The 20,000-nt window shown below is 40.6% G+C and overlaps 1 protein-coding gene across 7 annotated transcripts in view; it reads left to right on the forward strand.

Moving 5' to 3' along the window:
• The window catches only part of Zfhx4 (zinc finger homeobox 4), a 179,203-nt gene that overhangs the window by 155,895 nt on the left and 3,308 nt on the right, over window positions 1-20,000 (forward strand). For all 7 annotated transcript variants that reach the window (XM_006977899.4, XM_076563777.1, XM_006977900.4 and 4 more), the window contains 5 exons: window positions 3,620-3,753; window positions 3,973-4,173; window positions 4,732-4,849; window positions 5,707-11,115; window positions 19,096-20,000. The exon at window positions 19,096-20,000 is cut by the window's right edge and continues 3,308 nt beyond it. In XM_006977899.4, coding sequence (XP_006977961.2) covers window positions 3,620-3,753; window positions 3,973-4,173; window positions 4,732-4,849; window positions 5,707-11,115; window positions 19,096-20,000 — 6,767 coding nt within the window. The remainder of the gene's footprint in view (window positions 1-3,619; window positions 3,754-3,972; window positions 4,174-4,731; window positions 4,850-5,706; window positions 11,116-19,095) is intronic.

Below are 20,000 nucleotides of genomic sequence, written 5' to 3' on the forward strand. Positions count from 1 at the left end.
AATTTTTTAGGCAAGGAGGAATTAGCACATGTCTGGAGCAGTGTGTTGGAAAGCTGCTGTGTTCTGTTGCTAACATTAATCTGAAGGACTGGAGCTTTCAAAATGAGACTTGGCAATATGCAAGTTATATTTGCTGAATATTCATTCATAATAGAAAAGCTTCCTAATGCCTCATTTATATTGTCATTTAAATCTAGTGCCACTTTAGATTAATTATAATCCAAATTATAGCTCAGTGCAGTACAAGAATTAATATAAAGTTTATCCAGATTAATACATTTGCATTGAAAATGTAATATGTCTCTGCCATGGCTAAGGGGACCACTTTTTAATAAGGGAGTAAACATGAAGAAAGATGGAAATTAACCTTCATTATTGCAATTAAAATTATCCTTCCATTCTAGTCTCATTAGGAATAATACTGTATTGGTAATTATAATTTTGAATTACTTGAGTTAAACAACATCTGTTACATCTGAGTTTTAAAGTATTCAAACTATATCAAATATAGATATTTGTAAATAATAACTCAGTATTTTGATTTATTGTTTTTCAAGGTTCACTGTAACATGTGTGTTATTGGATTTTCCAGACTTGTTATGAATATAAACCATTTTACAGCCTTCTGTGTTTTAGAGATTGAGAATTAAGTAGGCGGCATCTGAATTGAAGTGAATTATGTCATTTTTATATTAGCAATCTCTTGCAAGTTAAATAATCCTGTAACTGACAGATAATCATTGGCTCATGTATTTGGCAGTGCTTATTTGTAATTAGACTTCATTTTTTAGTTAAAATTCATTAAAATGACATGGTTCTTTGAGAATATTGTGGTGTCCTTAATGATACAAAATAAATTATGATCTCATTTCAAATTTTTTTCTGCTCCAGGGTAACAAACAGGCTTTATTTCAAATGAAGTTGCACATATAAACTATGAGTAATCACAAAATTTAATCAAAAGCTTTCCTAAAATTAATTGGCCTTATTTAATACAAGGCATTTTTTTCTAGCATAACACAATTCAGATAAAAGACTTTGGATTTGATTTCCTATAATTTACCAGCCATGCTTCAGTATTAAATTTGATATAAATATAAACATAAAAGAATATGTGAAATTATATATATATGTGTGTATGTATATATATGTATATGTATATATACGTATGTATGTATATATATAACCTATCTAGGTCACCTTGAAGACCGGCCTCATACTCAAAAATCTGTCTTGTTACTGAATCCTAATATTCTTGTCTTCTATTATTATCAAGTATCACTAAATTAATGAGTATGGATGAGCATAAAAGTGAAAACAGTATATCACTTACATACACAGAGTTTATTATGCCAAACATTTACTCCAGTGAGTAGGCTTAGTAAGATGGTTTACACTTTCAAACTGTACTGTTACCCATCCTTTATAGTATCTTTTACATATGTTCATGGAACTGAATTAATGGCTGAATATTTAATGGAATTAGAAGTATCTAGAAAGTTAATTTTACTTCTGATGTCTCAAGAGGCTTGAAAACAACAAATTGTGGGAATTATTTTTCAACTTATGTCTGACAGTCTTCGACAGTGCAGGGAGTTTAGTCAAGTTGTTATTTGATCTTGTCCATTAAAGAATATAAGGGAATATGACATGGTATTACTCTCTTCAGGAAACATTGTTACTCATTAATGGAAATTTTTAAAGAAAAGTCAATCAAGAGAAGACAACTGATAGACACTTGTTACTTTAAACGACAATCATTTTGTACAATTTGTTCTGACACATTAAATAGCTAATTGTATTGGCAAGTATTATGTTCCACATTGTTTTTCTTAAATAATTTAGTGCTTTAAAAGTGACAGCACAGAGTATATGCTTTATTTGTTTTGAAAAATAAAAATAAATTTTGATCCCACAATTGTGAGAAAATATCTCCGTTTGGGAAGTACCATTGGACATCAAATACTTGAATATTATTAATCAATATAATGAGAGTTAAGTCATTTTTCAAATTTAAGTTAATTCATACACAAATGTTACTACTTTTTAAATAAGTAGAACACATTTAAAATTTCTCTAAGAATGAAGTAGGTACAGTTAGGCCACTTCAAATAAAATCAAGGAAGCAGTATCCAACATAGTATGTGAGACACCGACCATTATGCCATAACAACCACAAACACCAAAGAAATAAAACCACGATCATCTTGTTTAAATATATCCTGTTTTAATTTTGGTCTTTTAAGAATTGCTCTCATACTTTTGATTTTCTTCCTGCGTTTTAAATGTCTGAAGCATTTATATGCTCTCAAACATTCATCTCCACCTAGGATAGAAATAGAATGAGATTTTTTTTTGTTCTTTCTTTTTTACTTTTTCATTTTGACTTGTTTCTATAACATCCTTGACCTCATTTTTAAATTAAAACTGGGTTATTTTGTAATAAGGTGCAATTTGTTCATTTATAGGAACCGTATGTGGATTGAAAAAAAATCAAGATAAATCTTCATGTGCAGCATACAGGCAGATTGCCCTGGACTGTGTATCTACGCGGGGTCTGATAGCAATCAATGGTTTAGCTCCACTGCATCTCAAGATGTATTTGCACCCAGTTGTCCAGTGATAGTGTCCTCACCCTGGAAATAATTTAGTTGCAAATTGACTGGAAGATGGTGAAAATTGAAAGTTAAAATTAGAAATACTCATAATAAACAGCAGAAAAAAGGTCAGATGATGCCGAGCTATGATGAGATTGGAATGGCTGGTAAATGAGGTTTTGTGTTTGTCGTGAGATGTATGTGACATGCCTACCCGATGTCGCTGTAATATCCAGCCTCGAAGAGGAGATTACCAGGCAAATTGATGCTGGGGAGAATTTTCTGTTAGATTGGAAAATTAGAATTGTGCTCCCCCTCCCTTGATGTGTGTGAAGTTCCTACACATTAATACTGCTCAACTAGGCAAAATTTTAATCATCATTAACGCAAATATTTGGATTAAACTCATAAAACAATTGTCTTCTTGAGATTCCTGCTGTAATGTTATATGCCTAGCCATCTTCTGAAACCCTTGTGTCACCTACCCAAATCACCAATAGCAGAAATGAATGAGATATTCAATTTTAAAATATGAAAATCTCTAAATCCCATCACAACATAAACATATTATCATTTTAGTTTCTGAATTATAACTGATCCGCTCTCCTCGGGATTTTGAAATCTTCTCAGGACTTATGAATTTAGAAAAGAGATAGGTCATTGTACATGAGAGAAAAATAACGATTTTCTAAGTCAGTATTTGTGAATGGGAGTAGATTTGCTTTAATGTGATAAAGGCATACTGAGACACCAGAGAACACATGTTATTGATGAAACTTTCAAGGCCATCTAGGGTTATCTAAACAGAAGACAGGAGGATGGTTTAAAATAGATGTGCAAAGTCCACTCAGTGGACAGAAAGAAGAGTGCTTTTCGTGTTTTGAGATTAGCATCATTTAAAAGTGCTTGTCTGGTTTTCACTTGTGTTTGATCCAGTAGATTGAGAGTCCCAGCTGTTTTATTTACCCTGATTGTAATACTGCATTTATAAATTGAGTTGTTCTGTCCTTTTTGGGAATTAGGACTAATCACCCCAGAGAAGGAGCTGAAAGTCAGTGTGGCAGCGGGCACACAGCCGCTCCTGCTTGGGAAGGAAGAGGACGCAGGAGCGAAAAGGTCAAAACCTACAGAGGACAATAAATTTTGTCACGAACAGGTAAATATGTAGTTTTCCCTTGGTGCATGAATCGGTTCCTTTTGGTGTGCTTCTAGGTTCCGAGTTGTTTTCGAACCCGCAGGTGTGCACACTCTTGAAATGCACCTAGACATTCAAACTGGTACTAGCTAGTGTGTTCTTCTTGATCTCACACCTCACAATCTGAAGTTGTCAGATTCTATCAGCTAGTAATGGTCATGTTTATTCAATCTTTTCCAGTTCTACCAGTGTCCTTATTGCAACTACAATAGTAGGGACCAAAGTCGGATCCAGATGCATGTCCTGTCACAGCACTCTGTACAGCCCGTCATCTGCTGTCCCCTCTGCCAGGATGTCCTCAGCAACAAAATGCACCTCCAGCTGCACCTGACGCATTTGCACAGTGTGTCTCCAGACTGTGTGGAGAAACTGCTCATGACAGTAAGGATGCTGCAGGCTGATGCTGACTTAGGGGACCCGTGTTGTTATCAATATACATCCGTAATTATGGGCACATAGAAAACCATTTCTACTGAGCTACTTGGAGGTCTTTATTGACTGTGCTATAGCAATCGCAGTGGAGACCCATTTATGGTCTTTCTTGCTTGGAGAAAAAATATGATATTAAGTATGGCTTAATTAAGGATGTTTTGTGGTTCTTTTTGTAACAGTGATATGCTCTTGTGGGTATCTTTAGTTTAAAAGTTTCTTGGTTATCATTAGTCCACCAAAAACCTCTAGGTCATAGGATTAAAAGAAAAATATAGGACTATAATAACATTGAAGTGGTAGATGACTCTGTTTGGGATAGAAAAATGTAAGTGGGATCTCTATCCATATCTATGGATATATCTATATCTTTATCTATATATCTGTGTGCATGTGTATTCCAGTATACATATATATTCACACACTTATATTCCAGTATACATGTATATTCAAATATATGTTCAATGATTTCCAGATCACATTTAACACAGATCCCTTTGGTATTCAAAGGTGCCTGTCCCTGATGTAATGATGCCAAACAGTATGCTACTGCCAGCAGCCGCCCCTGAGAAATCAGAGCGGGACCCACCTGCAGCCATGTCAGCAGAGGGTTCTGGAAAATATTCAGGTATGCTTGCCTGTGATGATACTGCATGGAGAAAATTTTCAAAACTTGCCAGTGGCGGTGCACCAGAATTATCCTTTGAGGGTTTACAATGGATATTCTATTTGCATCATTCCCATATTCTCTTCCCTCCATCCCCTCCTGTATCCCTTCCACTTCTTGAATTATTATTGTTTTACACACACACACACACACACACACACACACACACACACACACACACACACAAGCAGAGCTTGCTGAGTCCATTTAGTGTTGCCCATATGTGCATGTGTTTATAGCTGACTGCTTAGAACTGTGATTGAACCACCTATCAGGGTGTCCATTCTTGAAGAAAAACTGAATCTCTCTCTCCACAATCATTTATTGTCTGTGCTCTCCATCTTAAGGTTAGGGCATTCCTCTTGTGAGACTCCCCCATCCTCAAAGATATTTTTAGTGCCACAAAAGAAAATGACATATGGTGCTGCCCAGAGCTTTATTTTCTAAGATCCTCTCTCCATGACTATTTCTTCCCATCCTAAGAGAATCCTAGTGAGAGATGGCCAAGAACATCCTAAGTATTCTAATTCAAAAACACCAAGTTCATGGCTTTTAGTAAAATGCTTATTACAGTACACAGTGGTTACCCTTGACTTGTATTCTTCTCTGCCCTTAAATTCCTTCAGGTCAGGAGTGATTTCCTGTTCATCTTCTTAGGGACACCTGGCATAATGTTTGCAGTAACCCAGTAGCCCGTTAATAACAGTTCTATGCAGATTCAGTTAAGCAGACATCATTACTGGCTCCCACTTACACTTACTGACATTCGAGTGGTTGGTGTTCTTACCGTAAGATATGTTTTTGCTTTCCCTTAACAGGTGAAAGCCCAGTGGATGACAAAAGTATTGCAGGTCTTGAGGATTCAAAGGCCGGTGTGGAAATAAAGAGCGAGGAGCAGAAACCAGCAAAGGAGCCCTTGGAGGCATCCGAATGGAATAAAAACAGCAGCAAGGATGCGAAAATCCCAGACACTCTGCAAGAGCAGCTGAGCGAACAACAAAAAAGGCAGCCCTTATCAGTTTCTGACCGACATGTTTATAAGTATCGTTGTAATCACTGTAGCTTGGCTTTTAAAACTATGCAGAAGCTTCAGATACATTCCCAGTATCATGCCATTCGGGCCGCTACAATGTGTAACCTCTGCCAGCGGAGTTTCCGTACATTCCAGGCTTTAAAGAAACACTTGGAAGCAGGCCACCCCGAACTGAGCGAGGCTGAACTACAGCAGCTGTATGCCTCCTTACCAATGAACGGAGAACTCTGGGCAGAGAGTGAAACGATGCCCCAGGATGACCATGGCCTAGATCAGGAAATGGAGAGAGAGTATGAGGTGGACCACGAAGGGAAGGCAAGTCCTGTAGGAAGTGACACTAGCTCTATTCCAGATGACCTGGGCTCTGAACCAAAGCGGACCTTACCTTTTAGAAAAGGACCCAATTTTACAATGGAAAAATTCCTTGATCCATCTCGTCCTTATAAATGTACAGTGTGTAAAGAGTCATTCACCCAAAAGAACATTCTCTTGGTCCATTATAACTCAGTGTCTCACTTGCACAAGTTAAAAAAGGTTCTGCAAGAAGCATCCAGTCCTGTCCCCCAGGAAACCAGCAGCAGCAGCACGGATAACAAGCCGTACAAGTGCAGCACGTGCAGTGTTGCCTACAGCCAAAGCTCGACCTTGGAGATCCACATGAGGTCCGTGCTCCACCAGACAAAAGCCAGGGCCGCAAAGCTGGAGCCAAGTGGGCACCTGACCGCTGGGCACAGCATCACAGCCAATGTCAATAGCCCTGGCCAAGGGATGTTAGAGTCCATGAGCTCAGCTTCAGTCAACAGCAAAGATGTTGCCCATTTAGATGCCAAAGAATTAAATAAAAAGCAAACTCCCGAATTAATCCCTGCTCAACCTCCCCATCATCCACCACCGCGGTCACCAGCACAAATCCAGATGCAACTTCAGCACGAGTTGCAGCAACAGGCTGCGTTCTTTCAGCCGCAGTTTCTAAATCCCGCTTTTTTGCCTCACTTTCCAATGACCCCAGAGGCACTGCTGCAGTTTCAGCAACCCCAGTTTCTCTTTCCATTCTACATACCTGGGGCAGAGTTTAGCTTGGGGCCAGATCTGGGCTTGCCCAGCTCCGCCACCTTTGGGATGCCAGGTATGACAGGAATGGCCGGTTCCTTGCTTGAAGATCTGAAGCAACAGATTCAGACACAGCATCACGTTGGCCAAACGCAGCTTCAACTTCTACAACAACAAGCACAGCAGTATCAAGCTGCCCAGCCCCAGCTGCAGCCGCAAAATCAGCAGCCGCCCCCACCACAGCAGCAGCCGCCGCAACAGCAGACGAGCAAAATGTTGAAACAGGAGCAAGGCAGCCTGGCAAGTACAGACTGCCAGCTCATGAAGGACATGCCATCTTACAAGGAGGCGGAAGAGGTGACTGAAAAGCAAGAAAAACCAAAGCAAGAATTTACAAGTGATAGCGAAGGATTCAAAGACAGCAAAGACATAAAGAAGCAAAAATCTTTAGAACCCTGTATTCCCCCACCCCGAATAGCCTCAGGGGCTAGGGGAAACGCAGCCAAAGCTTTACTGGAGAACTTCGGATTTGAACTCGTCATTCAGTATAATGAGAACAGGCAGAAGGTCCAGAAGAAAGGCAAAATCGGAGAAGGCGAAAACTCTGACAAGCTGGAGTGTGGAACGTGTGGTAAATTGTTCTCGAATGTTCTAATTTTAAAGAGTCACCAAGAACATGTGCATGGGCAATTTTTCCCATACGGAGCACTAGAGAAATTTGCTCGCCAATACAGGGAGGCCTATGACAAGCTTTATCCAATTTCTCCTTCCTCCCCAGAAACACCACCGCCTCCGCCTCCACCTCCTCCCCTGCCACCGGCACCTCCACAGCCTTCTACTCTGGGGCCTGTGAAAATCCCAAACACAGTCTCTGCTCCTCTGCAAGCTCCACCACCGACTCCTCCACCACCTCCACCTCCTCCTCCTCCTCCACCGCCTCCTCCACCCCCTCCCCCTACTGCACCCCCACAGGTCCAACTGCCTGTTTCTCTCGATCTCCCACTCTTTCCCTCCATTATGATGCAGCCGGTCCAGCACCCTGCACTTCCTCCTCAGCTCGCCCTGCAGCTGCCGCAGATGGACACCCTCTCTGCAGATCTCACTCAGCTTTGCCAGCAGCAGCTGGGGCTAGACCCCAGCTTCTTAAGGCACTCCCAATTCAAACGGCCACGGACCCGGATTACAGACGATCAACTCAAAATCCTGAGAGCTTATTTTGACATCAATAATTCTCCCAGTGAAGAACAGATCCAAGAAATGGCTGAGAAATCTGGCCTCTCTCAAAAAGTCATCAAGCACTGGTTCCGAAACACACTCTTCAAGGAGCGGCAGAGAAACAAGGATTCTCCATACAACTTCAGTAACCCTCCCATAACTGTATTAGAAGATATCAGAATTGAGCCGCAACCCACATCATTAGAACATTACAAATCAGATGCCTCGTTCAGTAAAAGGTCATCCAGAACAAGGTTTACCGACTACCAGCTTAGGGTTCTGCAAGACTTTTTTGACACAAACGCTTACCCAAAAGATGATGAAATAGAACAGCTTTCTACTGTTCTCAACCTCCCTACTCGGGTTATCGTTGTATGGTTCCAGAATGCTCGTCAGAAAGCCCGGAAGAGCTATGAGAACCAAGCAGAAGCTAAAGATAATGAAAAAAGAGAGCTCACCAATGAACGGTATATTAGAACAAGCAACATGCAGTACCAGTGTAAGAAGTGCAATGTGGTTTTTCCCAGGATCTTTGACTTGATCACACATCAGAAAAAGCAGTGTTATAAGGATGAAGATGATGATGCCCAAGATGAAAGCCAAACAGAAGACTCCATGGATGCCACAGACCAAGTGGTATACAAGCATTGCACAGCATCTGGACAGACAGACACAGCCAAAACCACTGCAGCCCCAACAGCCAGTTCAGGCTCTGGGACTAGCACACCCCTGATTCCATCTCCCAAGCCAGAACCTGAGAAGAACTCTCCAAAACCTGAATATCCTGCAGAAAAGACAAAGCAGAGTGACCCCTCTCCTCCTTCTCAAGTCACCAAGTCTGCTCCACCATCAGTATCAACGTCTTTAGACCCACAGCAAGCATCCATATCCCAGCCGCCACCACAGCCACCCAAACAAACCCAACTGATTGGAAGACCTCCCTCGGCCTCTCAAACTCCGATCCCTTCCAGTCCACTGCAAATTTCCATGACTTCTCTTCCAAACAGTCTACCTCCACAGTTACTCCAGTACCCATGTGATCAGTGTACCATTGCCTTCCCAACCCTGGAACTTTGGAAGGAACACCAACACATGCACTTCCTCGCTGCTCAAAACCAATTCCTCCACTCTCCGTTCTTGGAAAGGCCCATGGACATGCCCTACATGATATTTGACCCCAACAATCCACTGATGACCGGACAGCTGCTGGGGAGCTCTCTCACACAAATGCCACCACAGACCAGTACTTCCCACACCACGGGCCCCGCCAGTGTTGCTGCTTCCCTTAAAAGGAAATTGGACGACAAAGAAGAGAATAATTGCAGTGAGAAGGAGGGCGGAAACAGCGGGGAAGATCAACACCGTGATAAACGCCTAAGAACCACCATCACTCCCGAGCAGCTCGAAATACTCTATGAAAAGTACTTGCTGGATTCCAACCCTACCCGAAAAATGCTTGATCACATTGCCCGAGAAGTGGGGCTGAAGAAGAGAGTGGTACAAGTCTGGTTCCAGAACACGCGTGCTCGAGAAAGGAAGGGGCAGTTCCGGGCGGTGGGTCCTGCCCAGTCCCATAAGCGATGCCCATTCTGCAGAGCTCTGTTTAAAGCAAAGTCAGCCCTAGAAAGCCACATTCGCTCTCGCCACTGGAATGAAGGGAAGCAGGCAGGTTACAGCTTGCCACCAAGCCCTTTAATATCCACAGAGGATGGGGGAGAGAGCCCACAAAAATACATTTATTTTGATTACCCATCTTTGCCGTTAACTAAAATTGATCTATCTAGTGAGAATGAATTGGCCTCCACAGTGTCAACGCCTGTTAGTAAAACAGCAGAGCTGTCTCCGAAAAATCTTTTAAGTCCTTCTTCCTTCAAAGCCGAATGTCCCGAGGATGTAGAGAATTTAAATGCCCCTTCAGCCGAGGCTGGGTATGATCAGAATAAAACTGACTTTGATGAGACATCGTCCATTAATACGGCCATCAGTGATGCCACCACCGGAGATGAGGGAGCAGCAGAAATGGAAAACACAGGAGGACCTGGGGAGGTGAAACCTGCTTTGTCTCCTAAAGAAACCAAAACTCTCGACTCTTTGCCAAAACCAGCAACCACACCCACCACTGAGGTCTGCGATGACAAATTTCTCTTTTCTCTGACAAGTCCATCGATCCATTTCAATGACAAAGATGGCGACCATGACCAAAGCTTTTACATCACCGACGACCCTGACGACAATGCTGACCGCAGCGAAACATCGAGCATTGCTGACCCCAGCTCACCAAATCCATTTGGGTCTGGCAACCCCTTTAAATCCAAAAGCAGTGATCGGCCAGGCCACAAGCGCTTCAGAACCCAGATGAGCAATCTTCAACTCAAGGTCCTCAAGGCTTGCTTCAGTGACTATCGGACTCCAACCATGCAAGAATGTGAAATGCTGGGCAATGAGATCGGTCTGCCCAAACGCGTGGTGCAGGTGTGGTTTCAGAATGCCAGGGCAAAGGAAAAGAAGTTTAAAATTAACATAGGGAAGCCGTTCATGATCAATCAAAGCGGAACGGAAGGCACCAAGCCAGAGTGTACCCTCTGTGGGGTTAAGTACTCTGCCCGCTTGTCCATCCGAGATCATATTTTCTCCAAACAGCACATTTCCAAAGTGAGGGAGACTGTGGGCAGTCAGCTTGACCGGGAGAAGGATTACCTAGCTCCGACCACCGTTCGCCAGCTAATGGCCCAGCAAGAACTAGACCGGATAAAGAAAGCGTCGGACGTGCTGGGCCTAACAGTCCAGCAGCCAGGCATCGCAGACAGCTGCTCACTTCATGGCATCAGCTTGCCGGCAGCCTACCCCGGACTCCCGGGCCTGCCTCCAGTCATTCTCCCTGGAATGAATGGTCCTTCCTCCTTGCCTGGATTTCCACAAAATTCAAACAGTAAGTCTCTTAAGAGAGAGTCAGTTGAGCTAATTAGATGGCAATAGGCAGCCAATCACATGTAACCAAGAAGGAAAAAGTACATTTACATGTCCTCATTTCAGAACTGAAATGTAAGTTATTATATATATACATACATACATACATACATACATACACACATATATATGCACACCACACACGCACATGCACACACGCGCGTGCGTGCGTGCGTGCACTACTAGCCATAGTTGATAGCCAGTAAGTAAACCTGAACAAAGACTGGGAGATGAAGTATAGCTATATTGCAGCAGTTCATAGAAATGGATGGTTTTTACCATTAACAGTTACCTCTTAGACATTAACTTGTTAATTTCAGTACTATGTGGCCTTGTGTTTGCTTTGCATATTGAGAAGGTGAGACATTAAAATACATACTCACTGGTATTTTAATTTCCTTTCTTTCCAGGGGGCATGTTTTCTTTTCTTTTTCTTTTTTTTTTTTTTTTGCTTTTTGTTGGTATTTTATATTTTCTGTTTTTGTTTGTGTCTTTCTCTCTTGTTCATTTTCCTGCCCCTGAGATTCAAAATTAAGGTTCTTGAGTCACAGAAATCTACTTACAATGGATCCTCCCAAGTAATAAAGCATATATTGAAATTTCAATGACTAAAAATGTGACTTATGTGATCATTTGCAGGTCAGCATGTTCTGACATTTGATGCTTGTAGGCTACCACTGCTGCTGTCATTTCAGTAAACTCACAACTTAAGATATCCATGTGGCTCAATACCTTTCTCTCCTCCTTTCCCTTAGCTAAGATTTACAATTAAGGCACAAGGAAATGGTAGAGCGTCTTGAGGTAGCCTCAAATACTGAATCCGGTTCTGTGTTCACAATAATGGAATTTATGCAGATTTTTGAATAGTATATATATAGGCAGTCAGATAGCTATCATTCAATACCAGTTATACATCATCACCCCAAATATAAAGGTGTAACTCTTTTGTAATTTGATTTACTTTTAAATGTGTCGATGTTTTTTTCCCCTAAAAGATTTTTTTATTTAATTTTTTTAAATTAATAAAAATTATTTCGATCTATCCCCTCGCCAATTATATGTATTTGCAAAGCTTTAAAGGAATGTCAGGAAAACCTATTCTCATTTTTACAAATTAGAGTTTTATTTAAATTTTCAAGTCTTCCCATACAATCCTTCTCTAACAAAAACCCACATTGCCACTGTTATCTTAAGTTGTCTTTATTCTAACTTCTAACTGCAGCATCCAATGTCCCTACCACCCTTGCTGCCTCGTTAGTTCCCCATGTGCAGAGCCTCTTGGCTTTAGGTAGAGGTGGTGCCAGAGAAGCGCCTTCAGTGTGCCTTCCCTTAGCTCCCCAACTCCTCTTTCCTCAAAGTTATTTCCGGCCTAATTCTCAGGATACGTTTGGGGCCTTAACTATTAAAGCTATAATGACACATATTGGTAACTTGGCAGTCCTGCTTTCTGTGGCATGGTGATTGTTAATTGATACATAAATGTGTCTGATGCAGAAATCCATGATTGAGCAGTTGCACAAAACAGAGTTTTTCAAAACTAACTGATACAGTCAAAACAATTGAAAGACCCACTTCTTTCCTATGTCAGTTTTGACTTTCCGTGACTGTGCCAGCAGGTTTTTTGTTGTTGTTGTTGTTCATCAGTATTTTTCTTTCTCTCCACTGGATCAGAGGCCTTTGTTGGGACATAGGAACTTTCAGCCAAATGTCTGATCCTGGAACCCAGAGGGCTCATATGAAAGGAAGAAAGAAGGAAAGAGATATTTATGAAATCAAACCATTTCTTTTCTTTTTTTTTTTCTTTTTTTTTTTTTTTGGTTTTTTCGAGACAGGGTTTCTCTGTGTAGCTTTGCACCTTTCCTGGAGCTCACTTGGTAGCCCAGGCTGGCCTCGAACTCACAGAGATCCGCCTGGCTCTGCCTCCCGAGTGCTGGGTCAAACCATTTCTTAATGCAACTCTACCATAATAAAATTCATATCCTCCCCTGAAGTATATACTCTATTTATAAATATCAGGACTGTAAGGAAAATGTTAGGGAAAGGTCCTCTATGGCTGACAATACACTTAAACCCTCCAGGTACCCAGGAACTCAGCACATCATCTCTTGCTTTATTAAAATGTGGACAAAAACCAATTAGGAGGAAAGAGCAAAAGTTCCACAAAAGTTGCTGCCTACTAGTATTTGAATTAGTCTTTTGTTTGTGAGGGTTTTTAAACATTAGCATCAGAGAGTAATCAACAGAGCTCCATCTGATAGCCTGAACTCCTACACTTCTGGTCTACATCTTTTGTAGGTTAATTTTCCTTGTGTGGAATGCAGAGTATTTTAAACAGCTCATGGAGTAAAGCTGGCCATTAACCCACCTGCCCATCACCTTCCTACTGTATTTTTTCTCATCAAGTGCATAGCTCTGTTTCATGGTGAAATGTGGACATCCCAGCAAATAATAACAAACGAAAATTCTTTCCAAGTAAAATGTGTCTGTGTTTCTTTTTCTGTAATCATTTTTTTTGTTGGCATATTCATTGCATGTGGTGCTGGGTTTCATAAAGACAATTTATTCAACTATATCATGTACATTGAGCATATTCACCCCTACCACAAACCTACCTTTCTTCCCTTTCTCCTTTCCACTAGTCTCATACCTTTCCCTCATCTCCCATCTGCTTTCTCTCATATTATGCACACATATATATGTACACATATATGTGTGTATGTTTATATATATATATATCAGTATATATATATGTGATCACGTGGCTCTACATAAAATCTAGGATACACTAATTGAAAAAAAACATGATATTTGTCTTTTTGAGTCTGGCTTATTTTGATTAATATCATGACCTCAGTTGCTTTCACTTTCTAGGAAAAGCCTTAATTTGATTCTTCTTTATAGCTGAATAAAACTCAATGTGTACATACACCACATTTTCTCTATTTGTTCATCTTTTAAATCAAAGATACATTGAAATGCATCTCCCCTCAGCCAGAATGGCAATCCTAAAGAATATGACAATCCTTGCTGGTGAGAATGACCAGAGAATAACTTTATACAGACCCTATGGGTGAGGAGGTAACCTGTCTACACTGTTGGTAGTAGTGTAAATAAGTACAGACAATATGGAAATCAGTGTAAAGGGCTATCAAAAACCTAAAAGTAGATTCACTCTGCCACCTGCCTAGACCACTTCTAGATATATCCCCAAGAGACACAGTAGCTTAGTTATGGAATCAGCCTAGATGCTTATCAATAGACGAATAGTTAGGTCTCTCTGTTTTATTTTTACAAACTATGGATTCTTGTTACACATTGTTAACAGTATGGCTATACCATAGAAACATGGCACTTTTATCTTGTACCCATGTTAACAAGATTTAGTTATGGAAAACTAAATTAATTTTAAAATGTCACATCCCTTTGAAGATGGGTTTGAAGCTTTTGATCTGAAAGAAACACTAAAGCATTCTCCAGTGAGTATGAGCCATTTGACAAATGAATGACTTGTCCAAAGGCTACACATCCATATTTGGTTACTTGCAAATTCATGCTGAGTTTTATTTATCAGCCTCTAAGTTTTCAAATTTAGATATTCATTTTCTTTTACTTTTTGTGGAGGGGAACTGTTATTGTGCAATAATCACACAAGTGCCTCTACTTTCAAGTTATCTTCTACTAGTTCATAGCCCTTCTAACTTAACCAGAAGGCCTTAGAAGGGCAGCACCTACCCTGTATACCCAGGGAATGTCAGTAAAAGCATCGTCGTTCATTTTTAAAAAGTAAATTATTGTTATTTAATTTTTTCACACTTTTAGAATATATTGCTGTTGTGATAAAGTGCAGACTGAGAACATGGCAGTTGAATGTTACATGCTTATTTATATAATATCTTGAAAATATTAAAAACTGTATTTTTAACATGCATTTTATCCTTTAGGCAGTTGGTTGCGCTTTGCCCAAAATGCTATAAAAATTATTTGATCTTCTGTATTTAACGTATTTATCATTTTAAAGCAATGTCTGATTAAATATTCCATTAGTGTTTAGAAATACTAACTAGCCCAATTTCCTTAAAAGGACTTTCTTTCTTTAGTTACATATTTTTGCAGCATTAAAGCTAGAACCCAGGGCCTCAGGCAGCATTACAGGCAAGCCCTCTAGCCACACCTGCAGCCCCTCAAATGGCAATTCAGAGCACACCTTTGTATTCATCACATACTTTGTTTTACATTTACCAACTATTCGGTGTGAATCTAGGTAAGAATAACATTGTAATAATTTTGACACAATTATCTTTTGCCCCAAGTACTTAATTACTTTTAGTTTCACCTCAAAAATGAAATTTCCCTCTGAATAGAAAGACCTAATTTAAGCACATTGTGAGGCAGGTTTTCTGTTGTTTTGTTTTTGTTTGTTTGTTTCAAGACAGGATTTCCTGTAGATCACATTGGCCTCGAACTCACAGAGACCTGCCTGCCTCTGCCTCCCAAGTGCTGGGATTAAGGTGCACTACCACCTTCCAGTGAGGCAGGCATTTTCTATTGGAAGAATTGTTAACAATAAATAATAATAATAATAATAATAATAATAATAATAATAATAATTTCAGTAAAACCAAAAGAAAATGATAATAGAATAAATAAGACTGTTCAGAGTGAACTTTTTAATCATTCAAATGAAATTTCTAAAAATTACAGTAGGAGATGAGAAATAGGGAAGACTCTTGTTGGCACAAGGACTCTATATAATATAGTCCTTGGATTCTGGATATATGGAATTCAATCTCCAGTTGGTTTAATTTTTGAGCTACTACAACTTATTCTGTATCACAATTATTATTCAGTTTTCCTCTTTTTTTTTTTTGACATTTGGCTACTGAACTTTTGACTATAATATTTTACAGACATGTCACTTACTGGGAAATTTGCCATTTTTAAATTTTGTCTGCTTTTTCTAAATTTTTACTGAATGACTGGTTGAGTCAGCTTATTTATTAAAATATTGAATTCCTAAAACACATTGCTGTCTTTGCCTCATCCAGTAAGATCCAGTAAGCTTCCTCCAGCAGTTTTTTAAGACATCCCTGTATTTCCTTATGACCTCTAGATTGGACCATGGGGATCCAATCTAACGGGAAAGCCCGGATGGACAATTATTGCTCCATCTATGGTCATAGCTACAAGTGCTGTTATTCGTGTATCATAGATCTTCAAAATTGCGCTTGGGTTCTCATGTGAGAGAGGCATTCAACCTAAGTTATTTCCTCAGATTTAAGATGGGGAATTTCTAAGTGGAAGGAAGTGCAGTTGCTCAACATGAGGATGCACCCTTGTATGAGACATCAAACTGAGGACTGGTGAATGAGAAAGTTAGCTGGCTCTAGTGCTGTATTATCATTGTACCCACACAACGTCAGGTCTTCTACTCTGAGGCTTGTCAACACCTGAGTCACTCAAGCTTGAAATTTTACAGTTAAATGTTAACATATTATGGATGGTTGTGTGATGAACAGCAGAGAATATCATGAAATCAGGACAATATAAGAGAAAGGAAAGTCAAAAATGACCCAAATCTAGGCATGTAGCTCCTGGTACAGCTCTTGCCTATCATGTTTAAGGCCTTTGGTTCGATTCCCAGTACCATAACACAGACGTAATTTAGTATAAAATAGAACCTTTTCAGTAACAGTGACTTCATTGCTCTCTCATTATAAAAAAAAATCTATAAATAAGAAATTTGGAAGAACATGAAGATACTAGACACAATGTAGTAAGTCAAGGGAGAAGGACATCACCTCCAACAGCAATTTAGTTTCTTTCCTTAGTGCTAGTTCCATAGCAAGTTGGATTAAGGAACAGTAAATGAGGTTTTCCACTCATTCCCATCCCACCCCTACAAAGCTTAATCCATTTTCATTGTAAATTCACTTTGAATGAGTGAGCCAGGCTTCAGTAGAATGTGAACACTTGATATCACTTGATTCCAGTTATTTTCAAGGAAGTTAAAAATATTTTAAACATAAAAACTCATTCACGGTGACCAAAATATAAGCCTTGAATGGCAGCTATGAAATCTAGTCTCTCCTCTGACTCTTCATATTCCTCACAGTCAGCGATGTCAAGTATTGCATACCTTATTTATAAAACTACAATGTTCAGCATGTATTCTCCCTAACCATGGAGGGTATTAGGAGGCTGCTCTTTAACATAATGGAAGCTCCTTAGAGATGATCATGAGTGCTACTGTTCACAAGCAGGTCCAAGAAGGGATGGGTATGAGAAGGGAAAAATGTGAAGGCCCCAGGAGTAAGTGAGACTAAAACAGCATGATTGTGAGAAGGATTCAGGAGAGAGTGATATTCATCAACCACCCTAGGACACACACACAGATTCCCTATGCCCTCATATGATATGTCATAGTACTTGTATTCAACAATGGCATCCCAACACTTTAAAATATCCCAGTATTACCTGAAATCAATAATACAATGCAAATATTATACAAATAGTTTTGACATTGTGTTATTTAGAGGGAAATGACAGAACCAAGAAATCTACACAGATTCATTACAGATGCAGTTAAACAATATTTTTGATCCATGTTTGGTTGAATCTCTGGCATCAGAGCCAGTACATACCAGCAAAGAAATTAGTTTGTTTTTCACTGAAGAACAAAAATTAGAAGTTTCTTGTGCATGTTTGTCTGTTTTGCTTTTAACAGCTACATATTGCATTTGGCCTGCAGGTGAAACTGTGCCCCCCAGTAACAAGGTGATTCTTAACCTTGTGACCACTGCCTGTGCAGCTGTTCACTGTTACATGCATTTTATTCATTTTGGATTGATTCCCTCAGATCATGGAGCCTCCAGCATAGTCCTTGTCCTGCCCACTTGGTGAACTCCCTTAGTTCAAGCACAAAGCTCCCTTTAAGATTCTGATGACTCCTTCTGCAGTCAATGTTATTTGCTTTTAAAAAGCACTTTCTGGAAAAGCACAGGCTTTTCCAATCCCCTTTCAACCTTTAACTCTTGTTCAGTTGCCCAGAAGACTATCTGTCTGGTAAAATGGCTTTGTCCTATAGAGTTACCAGCTATTTTTTCCCCAAGAACCCAAGTCCCCATGGAGTCCCCTGCACTTTCTTCCTCCACACCCACACACTGCCTAGTGAGCACCAATTTCTACCTCTGAAATGGGTGACAAGCCGTTTCCCACAGTACAAGCAAGCATGCGTGACTCATGTTTTGGGGGTGGTAAGGCTGAAGCTTTTATTGGGGCTTCTGTTAGTCCAGTTGTTTGGGAGGTAAGGAATAACTCAACTTGCACTCTTAAAATGGAATGATAGTTTGCTGTTCTCAGCTCTGGACAGATCCAGCTGTGTCTCCACTGCTGTTTGATCTCATCGGGTACTCAATGGTCACTTAACTGTTGCTACTTACTTAGGTCATTACCCTCTTCAGTCTATAGAGACAGAGGGTTTTTATGTTGTTTCAAAGCTAATTACTTTAGTGAACATGGTAACTATAAGGATCTTTCAAGTGAAGGATGGCGTGAGTCTCTCATCCCATAGGTATAATAATAATAAAAAAATGATTAAAATGAGCCACAGAACTGCCATCTTGTAATGTGCCTTCTTTGGAAGCAGCCATTGTTGTTTACCATGACGTCTTTCTGTTACACGTTTCTTAGTACGGGAGCTTTTTACAGTCTGAATAAAATGCCGGTGAAGTTTGCAGTCTGTCTTCTATGCAGTTATGGTAGCAGTTAAAAATAAGGTAAAGGATATCATAATCACAGGTGAGCCCTAAGCTAGCTGGTGACCAGGGGTTTTCACGTTCCTGCGATGCATCTTCTTGATGTCCCAGTTCTGTTTAGGCGTTAAGGGTGCAGGTTTTTGGTGGTGTTCATGAACTGACCGTGGGCATCTCTCTGTTGTTTTCAGCCTTAACACCTCCCGGCGCAGGCATGCTTGGGTTTCCTAGTTCAGCTACTTCGTCTCCTGCCCTGTCTCTCAGCAGTGCCCCCACCAAATCTGTGCTGCAGACGCCACCACCGCCGCCACCACCACCTCCTCCTCCTCCTCCTTCATCCTCTCTGTCAGGACAGCAGACCGAGCCACAGAACAAAGAATCTGAGAAAAAACAAACTAAGCCAAACAAGGTCAAAAAAATCAAAGAGGAGGAATCGGAGGCCATTAAACCCGAGAAGCATCCTAAAAAAGAGGAAAAAATCTCATCTGCTCTTTCAGTGTTGGGCAAAGTGGTAGGGGAAACACACATGGACCCTACTCAGTTGCAGGCCTTGCAGAATGCCATTGCTGGTGACCCAGCATCCTTTCTAGGAGGACAGTTCTTGCCATACTTTATCCCTGGGTTTGCTTCCTATTTTACACCTCAGCTCCCTGGAACCGTGCAGGGAGGCTACTTACCACCGGTCTGTGGCATGGAGAGTCTCTTTCCCTATGGTCCCGCGGTGCCTCAGACACTGGCGGGCCTGTCCCCAGGGGCGCTGCTTCAGCAGTACCAACAGTATCAGCAGAGCCTGCAGGACTCGCTGCAGAAACAGCAAAAGCAACAGCAAGAACAGCAGCAGAAACCAGTTCCTGCCAAGACAGCCAAAGGCGAGGGCGACCAGCCACAGAGCTCCAATGAGGCTTCGGAAACCAAGGAAGAAAAAAGTACTGCTCCCGAAAGCACAAAAGAAGAACCCCAGTTAGAATCCAAAAGTGCAGAGTTTTCAGACACTTACGTTGTCCCATTCGTCAAGTATGAGTTTATATGCAGAAAGTGCCAGATGATGTTTACTGATGAAGACGCTACAGTAAACCATCAAAAGTCCTTCTGTTAT

The sequence above is a fragment of the Peromyscus maniculatus genome, chromosome 2, assembly GCF_049852395.1.
Source record: "Peromyscus maniculatus bairdii isolate BWxNUB_F1_BW_parent chromosome 2, HU_Pman_BW_mat_3.1, whole genome shotgun sequence".
NCBI classification, from domain to species: Eukaryota; Metazoa; Chordata; class Mammalia; order Rodentia; family Cricetidae; genus Peromyscus; species Peromyscus maniculatus.